This window comes from Parasteatoda tepidariorum, chromosome 4 (genome assembly GCF_043381705.1).
Source record: "Parasteatoda tepidariorum isolate YZ-2023 chromosome 4, CAS_Ptep_4.0, whole genome shotgun sequence".
Lineage (NCBI taxonomy): Eukaryota > Metazoa > Arthropoda > Arachnida > Araneae > Theridiidae > Parasteatoda > Parasteatoda tepidariorum.
Genome location: NC_092207.1, coordinates 8,083,989 through 8,108,332, shown reverse-complemented (window position 1 = coordinate 8,108,332; position 24,344 = coordinate 8,083,989). Strand labels below are relative to the sequence as shown.

The following is a 24,344-nucleotide window of genomic DNA, read 5'->3' as shown; positions in this document are numbered from 1 at the left end:
TCTGCATCAGTTACTATCATCACTATTTGATTTAACAACATAACGATGTCTTCATCAGTCAAATACTGGAAGCCAGGCTCACATGCATCACTTTGAAACCAATCTTCTAAATTTTCTTCATCAAGAATTTCGAAACCTTAGATTTCTTTTGCTTGTTCGAGAATACTGTTATCATATTTTTCTTGAACATCTGAAGAGGATTGTTCATCAAGCGGTACGATCTTTCTCCAAGATCGTGATAACGTAGACGATTTTACATGTGACCATGCTGCTGATATTCCATATACTGCAATCCAATAACGAATATTGCTTCCAAAAAGATGGTAGTGTTATAACTTCATGAATCAAATTTTTTTAATCTTGAAAATGTTTCTCTTTATATTTTCTGTGTGACTCCGGAATGAGCACGGATAATCCGCAAACCGGATAATCGAGAGTGTACTGTAAGTATCGTATCTTTAAATAATACTTTTACAACTATAACTGGAGAGGGTAGGCCTAGAGGATTGTTTTAATTTTGTTTATTATTTTATTTTGGACTAAATTATAAAACAAAACCATAAAAAACCGTACGTTTTATCACTTCAGTGACTTGTTTCCATCATTGTACCACTTACAGCTTCGCTCAATCAGCACATCTTAATGAGGAAGTTAAAATACCATTTTATCAGGACACTATCACATCTTTCACTCTATAACTTTCCTATACAGGATTCTCTCTTAATTTTCTTGTTCTAGTTTCATTCTGTTAAGATCTCTCCTTAAAATCTTCAACCTTTTTATTAAACGAATGTATATACTTTTAATTAATTTTAAATTAAACCTGTTCAGGGATAAATGTCCAGCAATTAAACAAACATCGTGATTTATTTCATTTTTACCAGAAACAGAAGTGGCAGCAGTAGCCGACCTCATTTCGTTCTTTGCTTCCGATTTTATTTCCCTTTTTCATAATCCTCTTACTTTGAGTATTAGGATATAAGATAGATATAAATGATATAAGAGTATTATGGCGACCTTGTTAAATATCGCATCGAATTCTACCAAAAACAGTTATTAATTGTGATTCTTCTTAAAACGAAAAGCACACGCATTTTTCACTTTCGATTTATTACTATGTTTAATTCGTCTTGAAACATTCCGAAAATCACTAAACGAGTTCTAATACCATCCTTCCTAACGTTTAAAGAAAGCTAAATGTTCAGATATTGTTTGAAGTTCCATCGTAGAAAGGCAGTTCGAAAAATGTTTTTGTCACTCACTATCTCATTCGATCCACAAAATAAAAAAAAAGTTTCTCTCTTTCTACTGCCCTTTGTAAGAATTGTAACAATTTAAAACAATCCCCATCCTTTCCTTTAGTGCATCGATTATATTTTAACACCAGACTTTTTGGCAGGGCGTGCAAGGCTGGCGATTGACAGGAGCGCCATGTTAATCGAATATCTCTCTCAAACTATGGCAAAATACTTACAAAGTAAAGTCAACATTAAGCGGTTCAAATTTTCGACCACCCCCCTGGCCAAACCAATGGGACCATAATCTGACCAAAAAAAAAGGACCATATTTCCCTGATTAAAGACCTGTTTACACGGTCCAATTTCTTGAATCCGAGAAATTGGACGGATTTCTCTGTCCAAGAAATTGGATGATTCGTTGACACTATCCAAGTTCTTGAATGTCGCTGATTCGTTGAAAGAAAAACTTGCGCATGCGCATTGTTCATATTCAACATTATAAAATAATACTTACATAAGTTTAAAATTACTAAATAAATTCAAATAAAATCATAATAACACAAATAAACCTCAACAGATCAATTTATTTGGACTAAAATCTATGAAAACCCACAACAAAATGACATAATTTGCTGCCAGCTTGTTGACGTCACAAAACCTAAGACGCTGACTGGTTAAGGGAGAAAAAACTTGGATGGAAAGTAGAACATGCTCTACTATCGTCCAAGAAGTTGGACCAAGTTCTTGGATGTTTGTTTACTCGATCAAAGCTCAAAGCAAAACAAGTTTCCATCAATATCAATCAATCTTCGTCCAAGAACTTGGATCGTCTAATCAGGCCTTTAAGGCCTGATTAGACGAATCATCCCCCAAAAATCATTTAATATTTATCAATAACACTAGCTGTCCGATCTTTTGTAACTGCATTTTATACGAGGTCATTTTTTGTTCACTTTAAATGGTTATTTTAAAAAAGGATGTGCATAGGTTACTGTAAATGGCAGAAATGGGTGGTTGTTGACTTCCACCGGTGAATGTTGACAATCACATAATTGCTTCGGTAAATGTCCGAAATATGTACTAGGTCTAGTTAAGTGCCACTTCCCGGTGTACATTTGCCCCGTATGCCCTACACACTGTCTTTTTAAGGTCAAGTGCTACTGCCCGGTATACATTTGCTCGGTAATCCGAGCACTGATGTTTCTCCTAATCTATCTTCAGCCGATATTAAAATATCGAATACATATAATAATAATATCAACGAATAAATTAATATCAAATCGGATATAATAAATATTTCGGGCATTCAAAAAAACGACTATGTGGTATGTTGACATTCACCGATGAAAGTCGACATTCTCTTGATTTCGTTCATTCACGGTAACATATACTATTTCATTAATAGTATTTTATTAGAAGTGGATTAGTCAAAGGTGTATTAACAACAAATTATCAAAAGCAGTGAATTTAGTTATTTGTGAATCATTAAAAAATCATTTTAGTGAGAATAGGCGAATCAGAGAATCAGTTTCTGAATGCATAAAAATGTTTATAAACCTATAAATTGTGTTACGGCAGTCGGCAACAACATTTTCATTTTTTAAACTAATTTTTCACAAAATGGCGTTACATTGAATGGAAAATACCTTAAAAATATTATTGAAACTTGTACAATTATAAGAAAGAATTAATACGTTTACTTCCAATTGATCTCCTCCAACATTAGTTCATAAGAACAACTTAAAATATATTTTTTCGACCATGTGAGAATAGATTTAGGAATTTTGTTGACAATCCCACTATCTGTGTCAAGTAGGGAACATTCTTTAAGCAAATTAAAAGCTATAAAAACCCATTCAAGGTCTGACAAAGGGAGACTAAATTCTTTGGCAATAATTTCTATGGAATATTAAACCGCAAAAACGATGAAAGTTTGAAGTCTGTATAAAACTGTTTGCGCGTGCCAAAGAACAAAAAAATTAATGTTTTATTTGCATGTCATAGAAGATTATATGCTCATTAAAAATATTAATTATGATAGATAAATATATTCTAGAATACTTGAGGTGATATTTTCATTCATTAAATTAACAGGTCTTCTTTTTTAACATTGAAATCGTAATCGTAGTTTATCTTCTTCATCATATCTTTATAAAATCATCATTTAGGTTTGATACGGGTTTTTTAATCGAAATATTGTAATTGAAAATATGAAAAGCAATTTTATATAGCATTATGACTTCAGTATAGCAATTCAAAGGGAAAAATAAGTTATAATTATTATTGCTTTTTTTTTATTCAGATTCCTTTTCCAAAATTGTGTTTAGGGCCCCGTTTTCAGAATCGCCTGGAGCGTGAAAATGTCTTCCGCCGGCACTTCTTTATGGTATTAATTTTAATAAAATTGGAAATAAAATTCTTCCATAACTATTTAATTCTACGCCAGCTGCTGATAGAGAACGAATTTGAGCATGAAGGGAATCGCTTAACTGACGCAGTGAACCGTATTACATTATACGGCATGCCTGCCTTCAATAAAACTGAACCGGCGTACAGTTGAAAAATCAACAAAAGCGACGAAAAATTCGAAATTAAGATTTTTTTTAATATGTATTTGGCATCTTTATATGGGAAGCTAAATATTGCAAAGAAAAAAAATTATGAATAAATTTTATTTTATTAGTTTTTTTGAAATTCTATTTTAGCGTTAGTAAATAGAAAAAGAAAAGTTGTCAAGCCACTTTTCCTCAGAATCAATCGTGAAGCACTTGCCTTGATTTTTCAAAATATCTGTCTTTTGATCCGAATTATATATGACATTCATTTTATTTTACATTCGTCGTTGAACAGCCGACCCAATTTCGGGTCTACGACTACTGTTGTTCAACTCCGTAGCCTTGTAATTTTGAACCCAATCCAGAAGACAAGGAAACTCCTGGATCTGTTTCCCCAGGGGTATTGATTTGTGATGGGAACATGGAGGTCTTTGTGACTCAACAGATTTAATGTGCACCAGGGGACACCGGGAGTCTTCGGCCGGCCTGGGATCGAACCCATGAACTCTTGGACATGGACCCAGTGCACTACCAACCAGGTTATCCCGGCCCTATATGGCATTCATTGATCTTGTGGTTTTGATCAAAGCAAAATATTCAATAGTCATCTGATTTAAGTGCAGTTAAAAATTCATGAGCATTATTTCGCTGCGCCATTTCATAAATTGCCATTTCCGAGCCAGCCTGGGGGATACGAAAAAGTACTTTTGGTTTGATATTTTATCTCGAATTTCTGAATTATGTAATTTTAAAAGGATATTAAATAAAATTGATTATCATTTTATTAACTCATTTTATTAACTCTATTAAACTTTGAAACAAATTCTGACGGTATTAATTTTAACAAAATGGTTTATAACGGGCTCGACTATCTTCCTTCCATTAAATCCAGACTTTCAAAACAACGAATTTATGTTTCCGCGTTTGCCATATTAATTTCTTAAACTGATAGTGGCATTTGAATTTTTTGTGAAAGTTAAATAATTTACTCAAATGGTCGTTTTCCACTATATGGTCTTGTTAACAAATCAATACCTCTGGGGGTACCGATCCAGGAGTTTCCTTGTCTTCTGGATTGGTTCAAAATTACAAGGCTACGGCGTTGAACATTTGTAGTCGTAAACCCAAAAATTGGGTCGACTGTTCAACGGCGGTCATAAAATAAAATATATGGTCTTGTTTCCGAAACTATCTTGCAACAAATTTTATGATTTATCATAATTTTCTTAGGAAACAGAAAATCCTTTGACACATATGCTAGTGCGTGAAATTCATCAGAAGAACTATAAAACTTGGCAAACACGGATTGAATAATACATTTTTCTCCCAGGGACTTGAATGTCTTAATTCCCTTTTTATTGTATGTAAAGTCACCAGGAAGATCAATAAATTACTGACAATTCATCGTAATCATCGGATAATTTGTTATTATTATTTCATTAAAAAAAACAAGATTTTGTTTTACAGTAATATTAGGTCATTAACTATAAAAATAAAGCCGACCGGCCTGTGTAGGGATAAGGGAACTGCCTTTGCATCAGAAAGGCTCTGGGTTCGAATCCCGGGAAAGGCATGGATGTTCTTTCCTTCTCTGTACAGTGGGAGCAACGTTGGCCCACCTAGTAGGGTGCCCCTGAAAGAGTGGCCAACAAATCTGCCCTTCAGCTGCCTGTATGACTTAGGTCATTCTCCTGGTGGGCATTAGAAAAAAAAACTATAAAAATAACCATTAATAACTAATTTCGAAAATTACAATTATGATTGTGATGAACTTCCGACTATCAAGAATTTGTATTGTTTAACAAAAAATTTCAAAGATTTGTCAATTCAATTTAAGTTTTAAATCAGCTCGAAAATTCAAAGCATGGCTTTAAAGAGATATTTATTGTGAGGTTTTTCTTTGTTTGCAAAAATATTTACAAAATAGTAATACCACAATTACTTATTTTTCGCAATCTGTATTGTCCATATCGTCATTACTCATGAGCAATTTATTTTACCGAGTACGAGGAATGGATTTCTCAGGTAGTTCATCAATAAAACATTCTACGCACTCCTATTCCTATAACCAGTCGCCATCGATTTTATTTTATAAACGTCGTTGAACAGCCGATAATTTTTTTGGGGGGTTTACGGCTACTCAACTCCGTAACCTTGTCATTTTGAACAAAATCCAGAAGACAAGTGAACTCCTGGATCAAGTATTGGGAGAAATTTGCTTTCGTAGAGGACTTCTTTGATGGAACTAACCCGCATTAGCATTACATGGAGAGGAAAATCACTAAAACCTCCGACAGTTAGTGTGACAGCAAGGGGATTCTAACCTATAATTTGTCTACCATTGAGGATATTTTACGTCAACACTGTGGTCAGTGCAAACCGGATGCGGTATTCGTATCGACCAGCTATGGCTGAGATTTGAACCCGGTTCACCTCATTGGAAGGCGAATGCTCTATCTCCTGAGCCGTCATGACTCAGTTGAATCGATTACTCAGACTGCAAAAGTCTGACTAAAGCCTAAAACTAGAATTGAGCTACAAAAACTAAACTATTGTAGTATTTTAGGTACAACGCCAATAAGTGCTGCCTCCAAACGCTCAAATCGACTGCCGATTTTAAACTCAGAATACCAGCTTAGTTCCGGGCAGCATGACCGATCAGGGTTGACGCTTCAGCTACGTTAACCAGTCCTAACAATCCACCTCTTTAGACAGTTTCTTGTAGAGAGATATATAGGCCACAAGATCATATTTTTAGATCCATATGTTCGAGGGTTTACATTTTTTGGGTTAACTACCTAAATCGAAGCACCTTTCCTCTTTTTCCTTCTTTGCGGCAGACTGAATGTATGTTAGCATCGTTCGATTTCATAATATTAAAGTAAAGCATTCCCAGAACAACCCGTTTAGGTCCAGGGTGTTCATTGAAGGTTAAGGCTGCAACAATTTCGTGGCCGCCGAATATGATGGCGTAATTATGGTCAGCATTGCTCACCGACTACCTATATTTCCCAGACAAGCTCGTGCCCATCGATCTGAACTTGTTTGTTCGTCATTTACATCGTGATGCCGGTTTTTTGTGCCATTCATTGTGTAAAACAGGGAAACTGTATAGCCGGTCTAGCCATGAGTTGCATTTATGGTCCTGGAAAGGGAAGTCGTGGTTAAAAATTTCGACTTACAGAACGCTTTTCGTAAAATTACTTTCTCAAAAATTACGAATAGTTCACCCAAATGTTGTTAGTATCCCATGTGACAAAGACCAAACTTGAAAGACGAAAAGTGGTTCCCTTTGAATTTGCTCGTGGGCTGTACAAATTTTGTGTGAGAGGTAACATAGTTCAATATTTATGAATAATAAATCAGAAATTGGACTCCTTTATGTAACTAAATTGAAGTTCCCATTCGGTAGCAATCTTCCTCCAACCACCCTAGAAACAATTTTACCTTGGCCCCAGTTGGACTCAAAATGGGTCTTATAAGAACGTGCATCCTATAAGAACATTGGATATAAAATATTGGGTGAATTTTGCAATTCTATGTAGGAGCGATATTGGTTGTAAAGTGGATTTATAGGGTGAATATCGGATAATTCTATAAAGGGCCAATATGAGAAAAATAACGGCCTTTTGAACTTTTATTGAGCCAAGATTCATGAAAACTGGCCCAATAAAGACCCAAGTTATTTTGCTGCTAGGACAGTCTGTCCAAAAAAAAAGGATCTTTATTATTGCATTTGTTCACTGTGTCATTAGTACAGATTGATTTTGAAGTAGCTAAGGTAGATCAGTAATCACATCAGCCGTCTGATAATCACGCATCGTTTTTCAATCCCATCTCAGACTGAAAATAATTGTAGGAATGTTGCAACCCTCCAAATGAAGAGAAGAAAAAAAAAATGTTGTTATCGTTTGGGTTAAGAACGAAAACAAAAGTAACTTATCAGATTTGTAAAAAAGATAATTCTGTTAAGCGTTAAACGATATATGTTAGTGTTGTTCTTTTATCTCGACTTGAACGTTATCGATTGGAGGTGTTTATTTTATCTCTTTTATTGGCTGGATGAATGATGAAGAAGATTTCTGTCAATATTCAATAAATGAAAACATCGTTCTACAGAACTTATTCCCCTTTTTGAAAGATATGGCTATCAGGGCTTTCATGTGTTCCGCCTTTCGGCAACACTCATGTAAATATGTTTTTGCATAGCCACGTGGTTTCGAAGAAAAAAATAACACGCTTGGTAACGCTTGCGATTTAAAGCTTTTGGGGGTTTGAGAGATCGACAATAAATTAAAAACAAAAAATAGTGTTTTTGAGCACATTACGCCACAAAATGTAGCAAAATATTTTTTCATTTGCAACAATTATTTTGGTTATTATATGCAATAATTGCGTGAAATTTCGTAAGGCTAGCTTAAATATTTATGGAGATATGAAAATTTTTATGAAAAACTAATTTTTTTTTTGTCCTACGTTTTTTTCCCCCTTTTATTTAATTATTTTTAGCTCTACTTTTAAAAATATTCAACAGAATGAAACAAATTTTTAGAGAAATTTAAAATTGGTAACAAAATTTTTGGTTTAAAAGTTTAAAAAAAAAAATTTGTTGAAAACGGTGCAATATGTAAGTAATTAATAACAAAATAATAACAAAATTTTTGCTTTAAAATTAGAAAAAAAATAGTTGAAATCTGTGTAATATATAAGATAAGTAATTAAAGTAGATATTTTATAGTGCGCATGCGCAGAAATAATTAAAAAAAAAAAATTTCTTCATAATTTTGTAATGAATCGTATTTGGCAAAGAATGAAAAAAGTCGAACTTGAATATCTTTGTGTCTAATTTTTAATAGCTTAACACTTTTAAAAACATAAGAATGTTTATAAAAAAAAGTATGTATAAAAATGAAGCAATCCTTCATTTTTTCTAGAAATCTGATATTAGGAATTATAAGAATATTGTTTATGAATTGGTATTGATTTACGAATTTTTTTTACAGTTTTCATCACGTTCATCAACTGTTACAGTGTGAAGCTGGCTACAAGAATGAATAATTTTTTTACAGTTGCTAAACTCTCTGCCATAGCTATAGTTGTTCTAATAGGAATATACAGATTTTCCACGGGTAAGTTTGTACATGTTAGAAATTAATGCTTCCAAACTCAATAACAATATAAGATATGATTTACGTGATAAAGATGAAATAATAAATTTAGCATTATTAATTGAAGGCAACAATGCGAAACTTTTTTTTTTTTTTAACTTTTTGCAATATAACAAAAAGTTCTATTAATTCATTCCTTTCAAAAAGAAAGCAATTCATATTTAATTCACAAATGCTGTTTGCAATATAACAAAAAGTTCTATTAATTCATTTCTTTCAAAAAGAAAGCAATTCACAAATGCTGTTTGCAATATAACAAAAAGTTCTATTAATTCATTCCTTTCAAAAAGAATATTTAAGTCACAAATGCTGTTCAAGATTCAATTTTGATAAACTTTCTTTTTTAATTTGAGGGTTTTTATATTTTTCTGTTAACAAACTTTTGCATTGAATTTTTTCCCCTCATTTTCCAATAAACTAATTTTGAGGGAGGAAATCTAATTGATTTTTGCAAGGTGGTAAAGGTTAGGTAACAAAGGTAATTTTTTTTCAAGATTAGCAAATATTTTTTCAAGAAAAAAAATATTCTTACTGCAAATAATATAAAATAGCTAATTTAGCGAATAAATCAAAGTTATTTTCATTAAAAAAATATCCACATTAAAAATTTGAAAATAGTTAGTGGTTTTAAAAAAAATTGAATATAGTACATAGTTTGTTTTCTGAAAAAGCTTTGTTGATCCTTTCTTAAAAGACCTTATGAACCAAGTTTAAGACATTGATTGGTCGGAAACTATTGCGGCAGTTGTTATGTATTGAATGGTCTTATGAAAATAAAGGCAAAATTTAAAAAAAAAAAAAAAAGTTGTGATTGCCTCATTGCGATTACTGGTTACCCATTCGTCAAATGCTTTTTCTTCTAGACAGACACCGTTAAACGCCACAACATTTCAAATCATGGGTTGCAAAAACTGTCTCCATTCATGTTTGTCGTCGGATTGGTTTTCATATCCGGCCTATGACGTCACAAAATACTTTTACTTCTTCAGCATTCATATTTGTATTGAAATCACCGTCAAGCCAGTCATTATACGTTAAAAAAAAATAATGTAAAAATACTTTAAATTATTATGATGTAAATACATTAAAAATGCCTTCAAGTGAAAATAAAAACAGCAGCGGTCGCCATAGCAACGCATGTAATGACGACGCATGCGCACTGTTTACTATTACTCTTGAACACAGTTGAAAAGTGTGAACGCCATCAAATCTAAACCAAGACCCATTTTACAATCTGTAACTCCTATACTTGAAAAGACCCTCGATGACCTTTATTGTTCTTCAATTACTCAGCCAAATGTGTAAGAAAAGTGATTTATTCAGGGATGAGATTTTTCCGCTTTTTAGCGGATTTCAGCCATTTTATCAAAAACTCTGATTCTCTAAAAGCTTAAGTTTTTCTTTTTTATAAATATTCCGCTTTTTTCTGAAGATTCGGTTGTTGAAATAAAATAATTATATTTATTTCCGATTTTCAAAGATAAACAGAAAGTTCAAGCTACGTACCTGCCACCCCTTCCTCATTTTAGCTATTTTTTATGCTCAGAAAATAAGATTTTCTAGTTTTTTTTATCCTCCCGCCGGATACCTCCTATTTTCGTAATTCAGACGTTGCTGCTTTATCAAACATAGATTTTCGTATTTATACGTGATTTAAAAATTAGACATTGTGGGATTCATATTCAGGCGATTCAAAAATTACCATCATGATTTGTATTTTTGACATCTAATATCGAGTTTCATATTCATGTGATTTAAAAGTCACATATCTGGATTCTTATTCTCTGAATTTTAAATCAAATATTACAATACTTATTCACACGATTTTAAAATCGCACTCTTTTTGTCAAATTTTTGGATATTTTATATATATATATATATATATTCTTGGATTTCCTCCTTTTTGCTCGCTGACTACTCTCATCCCTGTTTATTATTTTTAGGTTATATTCATAAAGAGCAATCATAACATGTTTAATTATAACTATTTACACGGTTGCGTTCATTTTTCAGGGTTTTTATGCTCACATACTAAGCAGTCCCTTAAAACTCATAGTGTCCCTATGGTATGGGTGATTTCGCCAAAGGTTTAAGAGCTTTAAGCTTTGTTTTTCGAAGGCTCCGTCGTAATATGAATTGATACTTCTTTGCGAATAATGAGCAATTTTCATAAATGATCTGAGTTTGCAACAGTTACTTATGAGCAGTTAGTTATGCAGTCAAGCTCAGCCTATCTAATAGCCAGTAATGTGTATACTTATTCTGAAAATAGCGCAAAACATCAACATGGAGAAAAGTCACCGTTTTGTGAGAATGAAAACCGTTTTTGATCGATTTTTTTTTTTAATATTTAAAAACTTACTCCAATGTTGTATTACTTGAGCTCATAAAAATTTGAAAAAACTGAGAATGAGAAAGTGATTTTGATAATTTTCATCTAGGTGGAAAATGTCACCAAATTGACTATTTTTAAAAAGGTTTAATAGCTTTTAAAGTATTCAAGTTATTTTTCGGTTATAAAGCCCAGATAATTCTTCACGGCAAGATTATTGATATAGATTAAAATCATCACCGTGTTTCTTCCAAGTGTAAGGTGCACTTAAATTATGGCTTTTTTTTATTTTTCTTGGCGACAAAGCTTCGAAAAACAGCGTTAACAATGCATTTCTCTTTCGCCAAGTAAAATAGACCACAGCCAAATAAATAAAGCAAAGCGTACTATATACATCATCTTGCCACGAAAAATATCTGGATTTTAGAACGGACCTTTAAAAGTTATCAAACCATTTTTAAAATCGCCATTTAGGCGAGACTTTCCCATCTAGATGAAAATTATTATCAAAATAAATGGTTAATTCTAAGTTTTTGCAAATTTTTATGAGCCCAGTTCGGTCTATGACTTTTCAGCTCGATGTTTTGTTTTCGTTGTTGTTTCATTCCTGTCGCCATTTCCAGTCTCTTCACGATTTAGTCTTGTTATTATAATTTAATTCGTCAATTGGCGACTGAAATGGGCTACAGGTGTCGTAGAGCAATACTCTTATACCTATGGCAACACTTGTAGTGTGTGGAGAGTCATAGGGGAAGGAAGTACGTTAGTTTCTGTCTTGATTTTCAAATAGGATTAAAAACTTTTAAGTTTAGAAACTATGTGGAACTAAAAACTAAATTGAACATAGTTCTAAAAGAAAGCGTAGTTGAAATTTTTAAATATTTTGACATTCAAACACGAAAATATTAAGAAAAGGAAAAAATATCGTAGTATATCTTATACTAGAATGCCTAGAATACAGGCACTCAATCCTATACAACTGAGAAGAGGGAGGGTCAAGACATGGAACTGGTTCTCTCCCCAGATGGCGTATTCGAGAATCATAGAGTTGGAGAATTGAGATCTCGAATTTTGACATTCCATCCCATTTTTTACTTTTTATTATTTTAGTGGTTATGTTTCAGTGGCCGTATTGTGATTTCTTTTTAGTTTGTTAAATGATTTATTTATTACTTCTAGTGACAGTGAATCAGGAATTTTAAATTAGTTCTATTTTTAGCAATTTTTTTTTAATACCCTATAAATGACGTCATTATAGAGTTACGTTGGAGACAGCCTTCATACCTCCAAATAAACATATGAAGTCCAAAAATAAATGTATATTATTAAAGTAATTATGTTAATTATTTGTAATACGTATTATGATTGCCCAGGTAGCAAAACGATATTATTTAACATTAGAAAGCAATAATTTAAACAATAAAAAAATAAGTATTGCATATATTTCATTTATATAAAAAGAAACTATTCGATGTAGGTCATTACGAACACATAAATACTGGATTTGCGGGAACAACAACCTCTTTCTCAGACTTAGCAACAGCTTTTTACTTTGGTCTCTGGGCTTACGATGGATGGTAAATACTTATTCAGGTTATATATTTATCAATTTTGTTTTTCAATTCATTTTTATTATTTGTTTTTTCTATTCTAATTTCAGGAATAACTTGAATTTCGTTACTGAAGAGCTGATCAATGCATCTGTGTAAGAAGTTTTAATGATTATAATTTGGATTATTTATATGACTTTATGATAAGGAATTTATATATATATAATATTAAATTTGTTTGAAAACTCCCATGGAATAACTTGTATGTAGTAAAAATGTACTGAGTTTGAATTTAGTTAAGCTGCATAATGTAACTTACAAATTTTATAAGTAATATGCTTTACAAACATTAACTTTTGACTTTTAAGTCGCTTATCGCAGGTGAGCTTTTTATTCTGGATACAGCTCGAACTGTGTGTTTAAGAAAATGCTAACAACTTTATAAGCGTGTTAAAGGAAATAGATTATTTTAAAGGAATAGATTATTTTAAAGGAATAGATTATTTAAAGGAATAGATTATTTAAAAGAATAGATATTTTTTTTCTTCTTTTAATCGGACCTTTCACAAATTTGCTTATCTTCATTATTGTTTTGTTAGTTGCATAAACCCTTCCCAGGGCAAAAAACAAGAAAGATGGATGTAAACGAATCAAGTTTTGTCTTCGGCAGACGATTCTTCCATTATTCGTCCGAAATGAATATTCTGCTTTCAGCAATATAGGCTAAATACCAAATATTTCTATGTTGTATCTCTAACATAGAAGCAGCAATTGCTATTTATTTTTGAAAATTTAAATTTTTTAAATAATAATTTTACAGTGCTGAGCATAACCTTGTATCTATTCATAATTTAAAAACTCCTTGAAAAAGTTTTTTGCAATAACCGGACCCTACTTGATAGAATGTGAGTAATTTTTTCACAATTTCACAAAAATCGGACCTTTTACAAAATGTCTGGACAGACCCCTATATATATATATATTAGTCTTTTTTTTTTCTTTGGAAAGATTTTTAAAGTCAACTGTTGTTTTCATAACGTTGTCGCCTAAATTTATTTTTGGGACAATGAAATTAGCTTTTTTAAAAATCCCTGTATTGTTTAGTGGTCTGAATANATGGAAGAATCGTCTGCCGAAGACAAAACTTAATTCGTTTACATCCATCTTTCTTGTTTTCTGCCCTGGAAAGGGTTTATTCGATTAACAAAATAATAATGAAGATAAACAAATTTGTGAAGGGTCCGATTAAAAGAAAAATCATTTTGTGAAGGGTCCGTTTTTAAGTTAAAATATTTTGTGAAGGGTCCGTTTTTATGAAAAGATATTTTGTGAAGGGTCCGTTAACGGACCCAAATTTCTTCTAAACAGACCCCTGAATATGCTTTACAAACATTAACTTTTGGCTTTTAAGTCGCTTATCGCAGGTGAGCTTTTTATTCTGGATACAGCTCGAACTGTGTGTTTAAGAAAATGCAAACAACTTTATAAGCGTGTTAAAGGAAATAGATTATTTTAAAGGAATAGATTATTTAAAGGAATAGATTATTTAAAAGAATAGATATTTTTTCTTCTTCTTTTAATCGGACCTTTCACAAATTTGTTTATCTTCATTATTGTTTTGTTAATCGAATAAACCCTTTCCAGGGCAAAAAACAAGAAAGATGGATGTAAACGAATTAAGTTTTGTCTTCGGCAGATGATTCTTCCATTATTCGTCCGAAGTGAATATTCTGCGTTCAGCAGTATAGGCTAAATACCAAATAGTATTTGTATGTCGTATCTCTAATTTAGAAGCAGCAATTGCTATTTATTTTTGAAAATTTAATTTTTTTAAATAATAATTTTACAGTGCTGAGCATAATCTTGTATCTATTCATAATTTAAAAACTCCTTGAAAAAGTTTTTTGCAATAACCGGACCCTACTTGATAGAATGTGAGTAATTTTTTCACAATTTCACAAAAATCGGACCTTTTACAAAATGTCTGGACAGACCCCTATATATATATATATTAGTCTTTTTTTTTTCTTTGGAAAGATTTTTAAAGTCAACTGTTGTTTTCATAACGTTGTCGCCTAAATTTATTTTTGGGACAATGAAATTAGCTTTTTTAAAAATCCCTGTATTGTTTAGTGGTCTGAATACGAAGAAATCGCATGAAAAGTTACATTTGTAATGTACCAGATTCTGAAGTCCGGGTTTGATTATGCTTAGTGATTAAAACGTTAGCAAAAGTAAGACAATCTTGGTCTAGCAGTTGAATAATGAAAAAAAGCGCACCGACAAGATGTTGAGTGTATAAATACTGTATATTCAATAACTATTTGTGCCTTATCTTCGATATAATCAAAATGATGCATACTCAGCGGTAGAAAGTTGCATACCCATGAGATGTAGCCTTCAAAAACATATAGCAGAGATGATTGTACTCCGGAAAAAATTCGGTTTTCCGGATTTTCCGCTAACCGTGATCTGGAAATTTCGGATATCCAAGGTCCAGAAGTTTAAAGAAATGATGGATCACATTTATGTATAAAAATTCTTGTATATTTTATTTAAAAATATTAGAACTAGAATTTATACTTGGCATCTCTTTCATTTTATCTGATTGAATAATAAATGTGATTAGAGATAAAAGTAAACTTATACATAATTATTCATTTAAATTATGTTGCATATAATTTATTTAGAATTTCATGTTTTGAAAATATCATTGATTTAAATTTATAAAGACATTAATGATTTTACTTTTTTTTTATTTACTTTATTATTTACTTTTTTTTATTTTACTTTATTTTTGAGTTGGGCTCACAATCACTCCTGATATAGTAAATTAAATTTTCTAATTTAATAGCAAATTAAAATAAATTTTGTGAATTTCAGTCTATGATGATTGAAGGAATGCTGCTCATCTATATTTGCATTTTGCACGCATGGGAATCATGGTGATATTTAAAATGCATTTGTCTTCAAACACATTCCTTTGAAATAGCATTCTCAGTTACTCAAATTTCACCAAACAGCCTTTTCATTTTTTTAATAAGGTTAATAACCATAGCAGTGGCGTACGCAAGGGAGGGGTTTAGGGGTTTAAACACCCCCCTTGAGCTCAGACAAAGTAGCAAAAATGAAAATTTTAGTAGAAATTATGCGGGCTATTGTTTTTTAAGACTATATATTTTTATTTGCCTTTTGCCTACTTTTTTTTCTCACGGTATTTCTCAGAATACTGAAAAAACATTTACTATAATAAGGTTGTGCTTTCGAAACCACATTCACGTGATAATGTTACGGACTGGTTCCTTTCTGTCCTGCCAGTCGCGATAGTTTTCGAGACTGGCTGGCATTCGCGAGATCTTAACGCGATGATTCTGGAATCCTAGAATAGTGTAAATAATTTACTTTTCTTTTATCTTCAATTGTTTCTATTATTATGTATCAAATTGCGATTTTATTGTTATGTATAACCCAGACTAGAATTAAGATTTTCAACTATTGTACATTCTGAGATTTAACTTACTGTTAGCGCAGCAACCCCCTTCCCACCCTCCAGTTTATTTTTCTATTGCGATGAAAGAGCAGATATCCAACACTGGATAGGTACACTGATAAAACTTGAATAGTTAGCTAGTGGAGTTAGTTAGTCGGACTAAGAGTTATCTCTGCCGCTTGTCTTTCGGAGCTTGTCGCTAAATCTGTTTTGTCTTAACAAAAAGTTCATTCAATCGCCGAACCCGTCGTCTCCACTATTTTGACCAGGGAAGAAATCAGTAACAATACCATTGGTGATACTGTGCTCGTTGAAGTTATTCCTACCCGCTCGAAACTTTGAGATAGTAACATAGCGGATATTTCTGCGCCAATATATATATTTTCTGTTCTTGGATCTTTAGGATGTCAAAACGCAAGAATTTAACAATTTTTAATTACTTTGAGAAAAATCACGACCTGAAATTAGTGAAGTGACAGTATATAGTACCGATGTAAGTTTTTCTGTTGTACGGAAATGTGATACTTCCGTTGAAGAAAACGTTTCTAGCATAACAAAATCTGATGAATGTAAAAGTGGCCCACAAAGTGTTACTTCCCACCCATATGACTTTTTTTCAGAAGATATTACATTATGTTCTTAAATTTAAAAAATCAAATCAAAATTTAACTAAACAATGTTGTCTAAATAAAAAGTCAAAATTGTCTAGCTGTCTGAATTAGGGAAATAATAGTGCTTTATTACATACTCGAATTTCTTTTAGTAGTTCCAGAAAATTATGAACACCCCCCTTGAAAAAATTCTACGTACGCCACTGAACCATAGTGATTTGAATAATAACAATATAGATTAATGTTAAAGTTTGAATTTTTTTTCCTAGTGAGTCATTTTATAAAAAAAAAAATTAAAATACAAAAGCGTGCAAAAAAGTTCAAATGGAATCATTCCAAATGGTTTTCTGACAAATTTTAAAAAAATTTCCCTTTTGTCTTATTTCTGGGTCTTACAATTGTGGACGCCAACTTGGAAGAAAAGCCATGCGCAGAAAAGTGATCTATTATTTTTGTTATGATATTGAAATTTGTATGATAAATCAAGATCCCGAAAACGATTATCAATTAACGAAATTTTGTGCAAGACTGCCGATCAATTAAACTTCAGTTTTTAATGTACATTTCCCCAATAAACCCTACACCTACCAGCAGGGCGCATGGCTTGCCCTGCAAGTAAAGGCATCATTTGTGGTACAGTTAACCCCGCTTAAAGCAATACTCTATTCAAATAAGCGGGTTATTCGATTAAAAGGGCAATGCTTTATTCCATCTTAAATGATACATTTTTGAGAAATGCAACTTTTTAATGGTATTTAATGAATAGTGTAGTTTTTTTGAATAAACGAACTCTACTCGCTAATCAATAAACAATTGCAATTAAAACTGTCTGTGTTAACATCATAAAATATGATTGTTATTTAAAGTTCACTGGATTAAGCAATGATTATTCTACTTAAGAGAAAGACACACTGAACACTAGTGTGTTTTAAGGTTTTTGAAACCTTTTCTTATTAAAACTAATAGCGCACTAATTGACCACAAAACAAATCACTCATGTACCTTTTTTACATCCTAAATGAGGTGTGAGTGAAGTAAGTCTAAGAAGGGTTTATTTACTTCAATGTATGGATGGGTGGTCTAATGTAAACAATAACAAGCGTCCTTTTAAACCGGAAGAAATTTAGAAAATTTCCGGTGTATCCCTCCGCTTATGTTATGACTACGAGGCGATGTGTGAACAACCCTAATATTCTATGCAGTTTTGTTATTGTAATTTGGGTTCAAATCTAAACATACATAATTGTACCACTCATAAGAGCTTTCAGAAATGTATTGATTCTCAGAGGTCGTAAGGCCAAAAANACTGAGAAAAGTACTAACTCATAAAATAAGTTAAAAAATATAGAGAAAACATGGAAAATATCAAAAATTAATGAAAAGAGAAGGAGAAAAATAATTAAAATAAAATATGCAAGAAAATTAAACACATACATGTTAAAACCCCGAAAACAAAAAAAAATGAAATGATCTTAAGCTCAGACGATCATACCGGCAAAAAGGAGTAGTTTTTAACATTGTATCAATATAGCCAAAAGCATAATATTTCAATGCAACAGTTTGAGCAATCATAAAAAGTTTTTAAAAAAATAGAATAAAAATATATCACGTTGAAAAACAAAAAATAAAATGTAACGAAAAAAAAAAAAAAAAACACAAAACGAAATCTATAAAGCGAGTTGCGAATTCAAATGAACTCTCATGTACCGGGAATCTTTCAAGAATGATTTAAAATGTTTTCGTAATAAGATTGCCAGTGCCAGATTACAAAATATGAAAAGCGCAAATGGAGTTAAAAGCGTAAATAGAGGGTTTTGTTTTATGGCGCATTCTTATTGTAGTACTGAAGCGCGTTTGGTTTGTTAGTTACTTAACATTGGCCCGAAAATGGATGTGAGCAAGGTGATTATATTATACTGTATAGTTTAAAGAAATTAATATTTAAAGGTTGATGTTTAATTATGCAATTTTAGTGATTTTAGAAAATTAACATTTATTTGAAAAAGAGAGAGAACCCTGATCATGGGAAGTTTCCGTGTCCCCCTCCCATGAAACAAAAATTGGGTCGGCTGTTCAACGACGGTAATAAAATAAAATAAGTATAAACTATTAAAAAATTTTTATGAAGCTATAAATAGAAAATTTAAGTGGGGTCTACTGCTTAGAACAAAGGTGAATATGACAATACCAAAAATGCATTTTCATTTAACTAATTATCTTCATTTTGTTGATTTTTTAGGGCTTTGCAAATCGTATGTTAGGACCAGTGTCCTTCATCATTCCTATATTAGTAGCTGCATCTGCGTATGGAGCATCGAACGGAACTGCACTCATCGCCTCAAGGTAAAGATTGTTCGAAATACTTCTCTTTTTCAAAAACGTATGCAAATAAATGCTTAAGGTGAAAAAGGGACGATCTGAAGTGTGGATCATCCACCGAACGACTAAAGACACTAAAACTTTATTACATTTATTTTTGCTATGAAATTGAGTTTTTTAACAGATAAATATTAGGCTGAAACAATATATTTTACAAATGTGTTTGAATATTAGTTTATTAAATTGTATACTTAGTTGGAAATAAATTTGTTACCTTGTGCGCTTATGTTTACTGAAATAAGAATGAATTTAAAATATAGATATTTATAAAATATATATTTTTCAGTTTCTTTTATTTAAAAAATAAAATGCAGCCATACATATATGTGGGAGTCATAGCAGCATTAGATGAAATAACGACGATAATTTGACAAAGATAACAATTTAATAGAAACAAAAGGATAGAAGGATATAACAGTTAACATTGACATGTCTGGTGAGAGCTGCCTTCGCGCAGTATCGACCAAATGCATGTGAATAAGAAATTAAATTGTTCTATGGCAGTGTTTCCCAAAGTGTGGTACGCGTACCCCCAGGGGTACGGGAACAGTTCAGCTGGGATACGCGTTCTCATGCGAAATATCTTGTAACTAACGAAAATTTCAAAAATTTTTATTTAGAAACAAAGATAGCTATGAAAATGTAAGATTACGTATTTTTCTATTGGCTACTTTTTGCAGAGTTAACTGTTAATAATTAGTTTCGTCAACAGCCAGCTGTGATTTTTAACTTTTGTGCAATTTTTTATAGTAAAAAATACATTCATTTTTTTAATTATTGGTACACAGCGTTACGAAAAATTTAGAAAGGGTACACAAAAGTCATAAGTTTGGGAAACACTGTTCTATGGTATAAAGTCAAGAGTTAATTATAAATTCGGGAGTTTCCCATCGGGACTGGATGGCGCCTCTCAGTGACAAAGAGGATGATGTAGCTTCTTTTAATATTACAAGATGACTGACGGCTTTCACAATCTGCCGAGATATTACACCATGTTGCTGAAAGTCTACATATATATAAAGATATGTTTTTAATTTTTTTTTGTTAGAAAAAAAATAAAAAATGAAATGCATCCATACACGTCATGGGAGCTAAAGAGTATCCTTAAAATAATATTTTTATTTCTCTTTATATAAAGAATTGTAAGGGTCACCGCTATTTTGGATGGTGTTTATTGGGTAGATTAAAAAAAATTTCAGAAGTTTAGTTTTTTTACGAATTTTTTAAGGAATTTATAAATATTTAGTTAATGAACAGTATTTAACATTTAAATGCTTATCCAAAAAATTTTAATTGGTTGTCAACAGATTAGGATAGATGAGGTTTCTAAAAGCTACTCACAATTATTGTCTCAGATCATCAGAGAATAAATCATTTCAGGTTACCCTTCGTAGCTGCTCGACAGGGCCATTCAATCGAATTGATGTCTTATGTTCAAGTGAAACGTTTGACTCCTGCACCTGCTCTCATCTTCAATGTAAGTACTATTACCTCGCCTTTTGTATATTTTTAGATTGTGAGTCTGACTGCACTGTCTGCAGGAAAGTTTGAGTATTAAGAATTTTTTTGGTAGCTGTATTTTGGACCTGGGTGGATATCCACCGCCTGGTAGGTTTCTTGGTAAATCAAAAGATCGGTCAATCGACCATAGAACTACTAATATTTGTGTTTATACTTGATCGATTTGCATGAAAATTGAGTCAGTACGCTATAATCACTGTTTATAAGTTCAATAACTATGTGTAGGTGTAGAAAGTACATACCATAATTCTGAGACAATGAGTATGGATTTGCACAAGTTTCAGCTAAGAAATTCCAGATAAGTTTACAAATCTTACAATGAGGTTGAAAGCATTCCATGGGGCTAAATGTGTGCTTAATTTTTTTTAAATAAATACCTTCCTGGAAGTAGAATATTTAATTAGTTTAATAAATGTTCATTGTTTTAAGTAATGTTGAGTCAAATTTGTATGAAAAGAACTATGTACGAGGAATCAAAGGAATATTGGAACAAGCAGTGTTTTGAAATTGCCCTAAATTCTTAGAAATTACATTCGTGATTATGGGCCTCATTGCATCGCGATAAATATCGGCCTTTTTCTTTAAAAAAAAAAATTTTTTATGTATCAGGAATGCGTATGATTACTCATCAGATGTAGAAAAGTGCTCACGAGAAGAGTTGTAAATCAAAGGAAAAGCGAGTAATAAAAGTGACTCAGATTTTTAATTTTGATGAAAACTGCCTGATTAACTTTGATGATAAATTTTACAAAAAGATACCCAGAAGATTTAAGAGCGGTATTTTGACACTCTTTACAAATAGTAATAGTTTTAAAATGCTTAAATGCTATTTTAAGAAAAACTTTTTTGTTTATTCATTTATTTTAAACATAAATATTACAAGCTTTTTTATAAGAAATAGCTTGAAAAAAAAAATTTAGGGTGCCAGGTGAGACTTTTTAGGAGTCAGAGCGACCAAACTCTCACGATTTTCTACGCCTACAGATTCTTGGACTGTTAGTGAATTAATAAATGGTAATAAAAGCATACTAACTCAGTATTTCTACCAGCATGTCAAATATAAACACTAATATTATTTGTCCTGCGATCGTGCGACTGCCATCTTTGATGACGTCATTGCTGGAAAATGTGGCAGGCGTGGGATGTCCAAATTTCTTTCTCATGTCCAAGTCCGAGGATGTACAAATTCAAAATTCTATCTAATACAAATATAAATAAATGTAATATACAGATATCATTTCTGATTAATAATTTTCCATTTCAAACTGTTGGATTTTGTTGAGAGTAAATTAGACTGAAAGTCACGTAGAACAAACTGAAAACTTAACTTTTATTTACATCAAAAAAAAATATCAAAATAATAAGATGTTGCCAGCACAGGAAACTCAAACTATCTAACTAATCTCGAACTCAAACCTCAACACAAACCTTCCTATAGAAGTGCACTCAGGTCCAGGATTATATTCCGAGTTTCATCAAGATGGGCACGGATGCAGATTAATACATATCTGTAGTTATTCGAGATGGCTGAGTGCTCCCGTGCCCTAGGTCCTGGGTTCGATCCTCGAGCCGGGTAAGATTGACTCAGCCTTTCATCTCTTCAGTGGGTCGATAAATGAGTACCAAGCATGCTTGGGATCTAAACACTGGAGGTTTCGCGTTCGGCTGCCCACCTAACCGGAATATCTGTTCCTGCACTTCAGAGCCCAAGGTCAGGAAAACTGAGACGGGCACAGTAGGCCTTGGCCCTCTATGGGCTGTCGTGCCACTGAGTTTAGTTTAGTTATTTGAGAAAAACTGAGACAAAATTAATTGAATGGGTGATTAGAATTCGAGAAATTTTTTTAAGGAATGTTATCCGCTTACTTTGCTGTTTCATTGATAAACTCACTGATTTGTTGATTCTCTCATTGATTGATTCGATTTTTGTGAATTTTCAATTCGCTCATATATTGATTTGTTAATTTATCTATTCGCTTATTTATTCGTTCACTTACCTTCAGGGCAATAGAACCCTCTTGGCAATAGAATAAAAAGGAAAACCTAAAAATAATTGATGCAGGACGATTGTAAACGAATTGAAAACAATAGGAAATCTAGCCACAAATTAGAGTGAGATGGAAAGCTATATGCTCCAATACGGAATGAGAAGGAATATATATGTATGGGTGAGAGATCACGGGTTGGTTCCATTAAGAAAAAAAAAACTTTTCCGAAGGCTACTTTGTCCTAATGCTTGATCCTTCTTGCCTTCTGGTTGGATCCAAAATCACAAGGTTAAGGAGCTGAACATTGATGGTCGCAAACTCAGAATTGGGTCGACTGTTCAACGCCAGTTATAGAATAAAATAAAAAATAATGCGGGGTTCATAGTTGTTCCGATTTTTTCTGTTTGCTTAGAACATACCATTTTGACAAACATACGTTTTTAAAAAATCATTTAAATTTAGCACTAGAAAAGAAGACAAACTAGTGTCATGTCATAAACTTGCTTCAAATCAAAAGGAGTTAAAGAGGAAAAAAAAAAGAACTCCTTCATCCAAGAATTCGACTTCTGCCTCACCCGTTTATAGGGCGGACCTATCTATTCACAGATGGTAATTCTGACCTGAACCAGAGAACGATCAATCTCTGATCTAGTACCCCATAGGTATAATTTTTTATGGAAACATGGAGGACTTTTTGACCCGACAGATTTAAAATGCACCAGTTATCATTCACTACACGGGTCGGCTGGTTTTGAACTCCCGTTCTCGCCAACGAGAGTCCAGCGCCCTGCCAACTAGGTTGGTAACATTGTTAACTTTGATGGCAGCCGGGAGGCTGCCATCAAAGTTAACAATGTTTTTTTTTTTTCAAAATGCCTTTAATTTTGCTTTCTAATAATTTTTGTTTGAAATAAAAATTTCCAGTTTTCACTAAAAGTTTTCATAGTCTACTAAATATGAAATGATAAAGTTGTTTACTATCTGAAAATAAATGCAATACAACATAGCAGTCAATCCGTTTAACGATTATTATTATTTTATTTTAAACAGTCATCAAATTCACTACTTTTTGATTGCATGGTTTTGATATATTTCGAAACTTTTTGTAACTTGTGATAGTTGTTCTGTTCAAGACTGTAAAGCTAAGTTTTACCTATTTTCAGCCAGTGCCCTGTTTGTCAATTCTGAAAATGGTGCAAATCCTCATTACGAAGTAAAGCCTCAGTTACGCAAAATTGAATGAAGTTTTTTATTTTTAATTAAAAAGTGAATAATTACTACGATGCGTCATTCTTTAGGCTCATTAAGTGTGAGAATAATTTTGAATTGGTGAGTTTTTTTAAAATATATTTGTCATCTAAATGGGAAATTTTCACCAAGCTGGTAATTTTTTTCAAAAGTTTAATAATATTTTAAACGTTCAAGTTTATTTGTCCGTTCTTATAGCTCAGATGAATTTTCACAGCAAAAAAGCCTTGAAAAGCAAAGAAAGTCCTAAATGATAGTTTCGTC

General features: G+C 32.1%; 1 protein-coding gene across 1 annotated transcript in view; it reads left to right on the top strand.

Annotated features, from left to right (window-relative positions):
- Positions 1 to 24,344, top strand: part of LOC107439593 (b(0,+)-type amino acid transporter 1) — a 67,034-nt gene that overhangs the window by 35,921 nt on the left and 6,769 nt on the right. The window contains exons 5-10 of the mRNA XM_071180539.1: positions 8,797 to 8,922; positions 12,771 to 12,870; positions 12,954 to 12,998; positions 14,255 to 14,267; positions 19,184 to 19,287; positions 20,704 to 20,800. Of these exons, the coding sequence (XP_071036640.1) occupies positions 8,797 to 8,922; positions 12,771 to 12,870; positions 12,954 to 12,998; positions 14,255 to 14,267; positions 19,184 to 19,287; positions 20,704 to 20,800 (485 nt within the window). The remainder of the gene's footprint in view (positions 1 to 8,796; positions 8,923 to 12,770; positions 12,871 to 12,953; positions 12,999 to 14,254; positions 14,268 to 19,183; positions 19,288 to 20,703; positions 20,801 to 24,344) is intronic.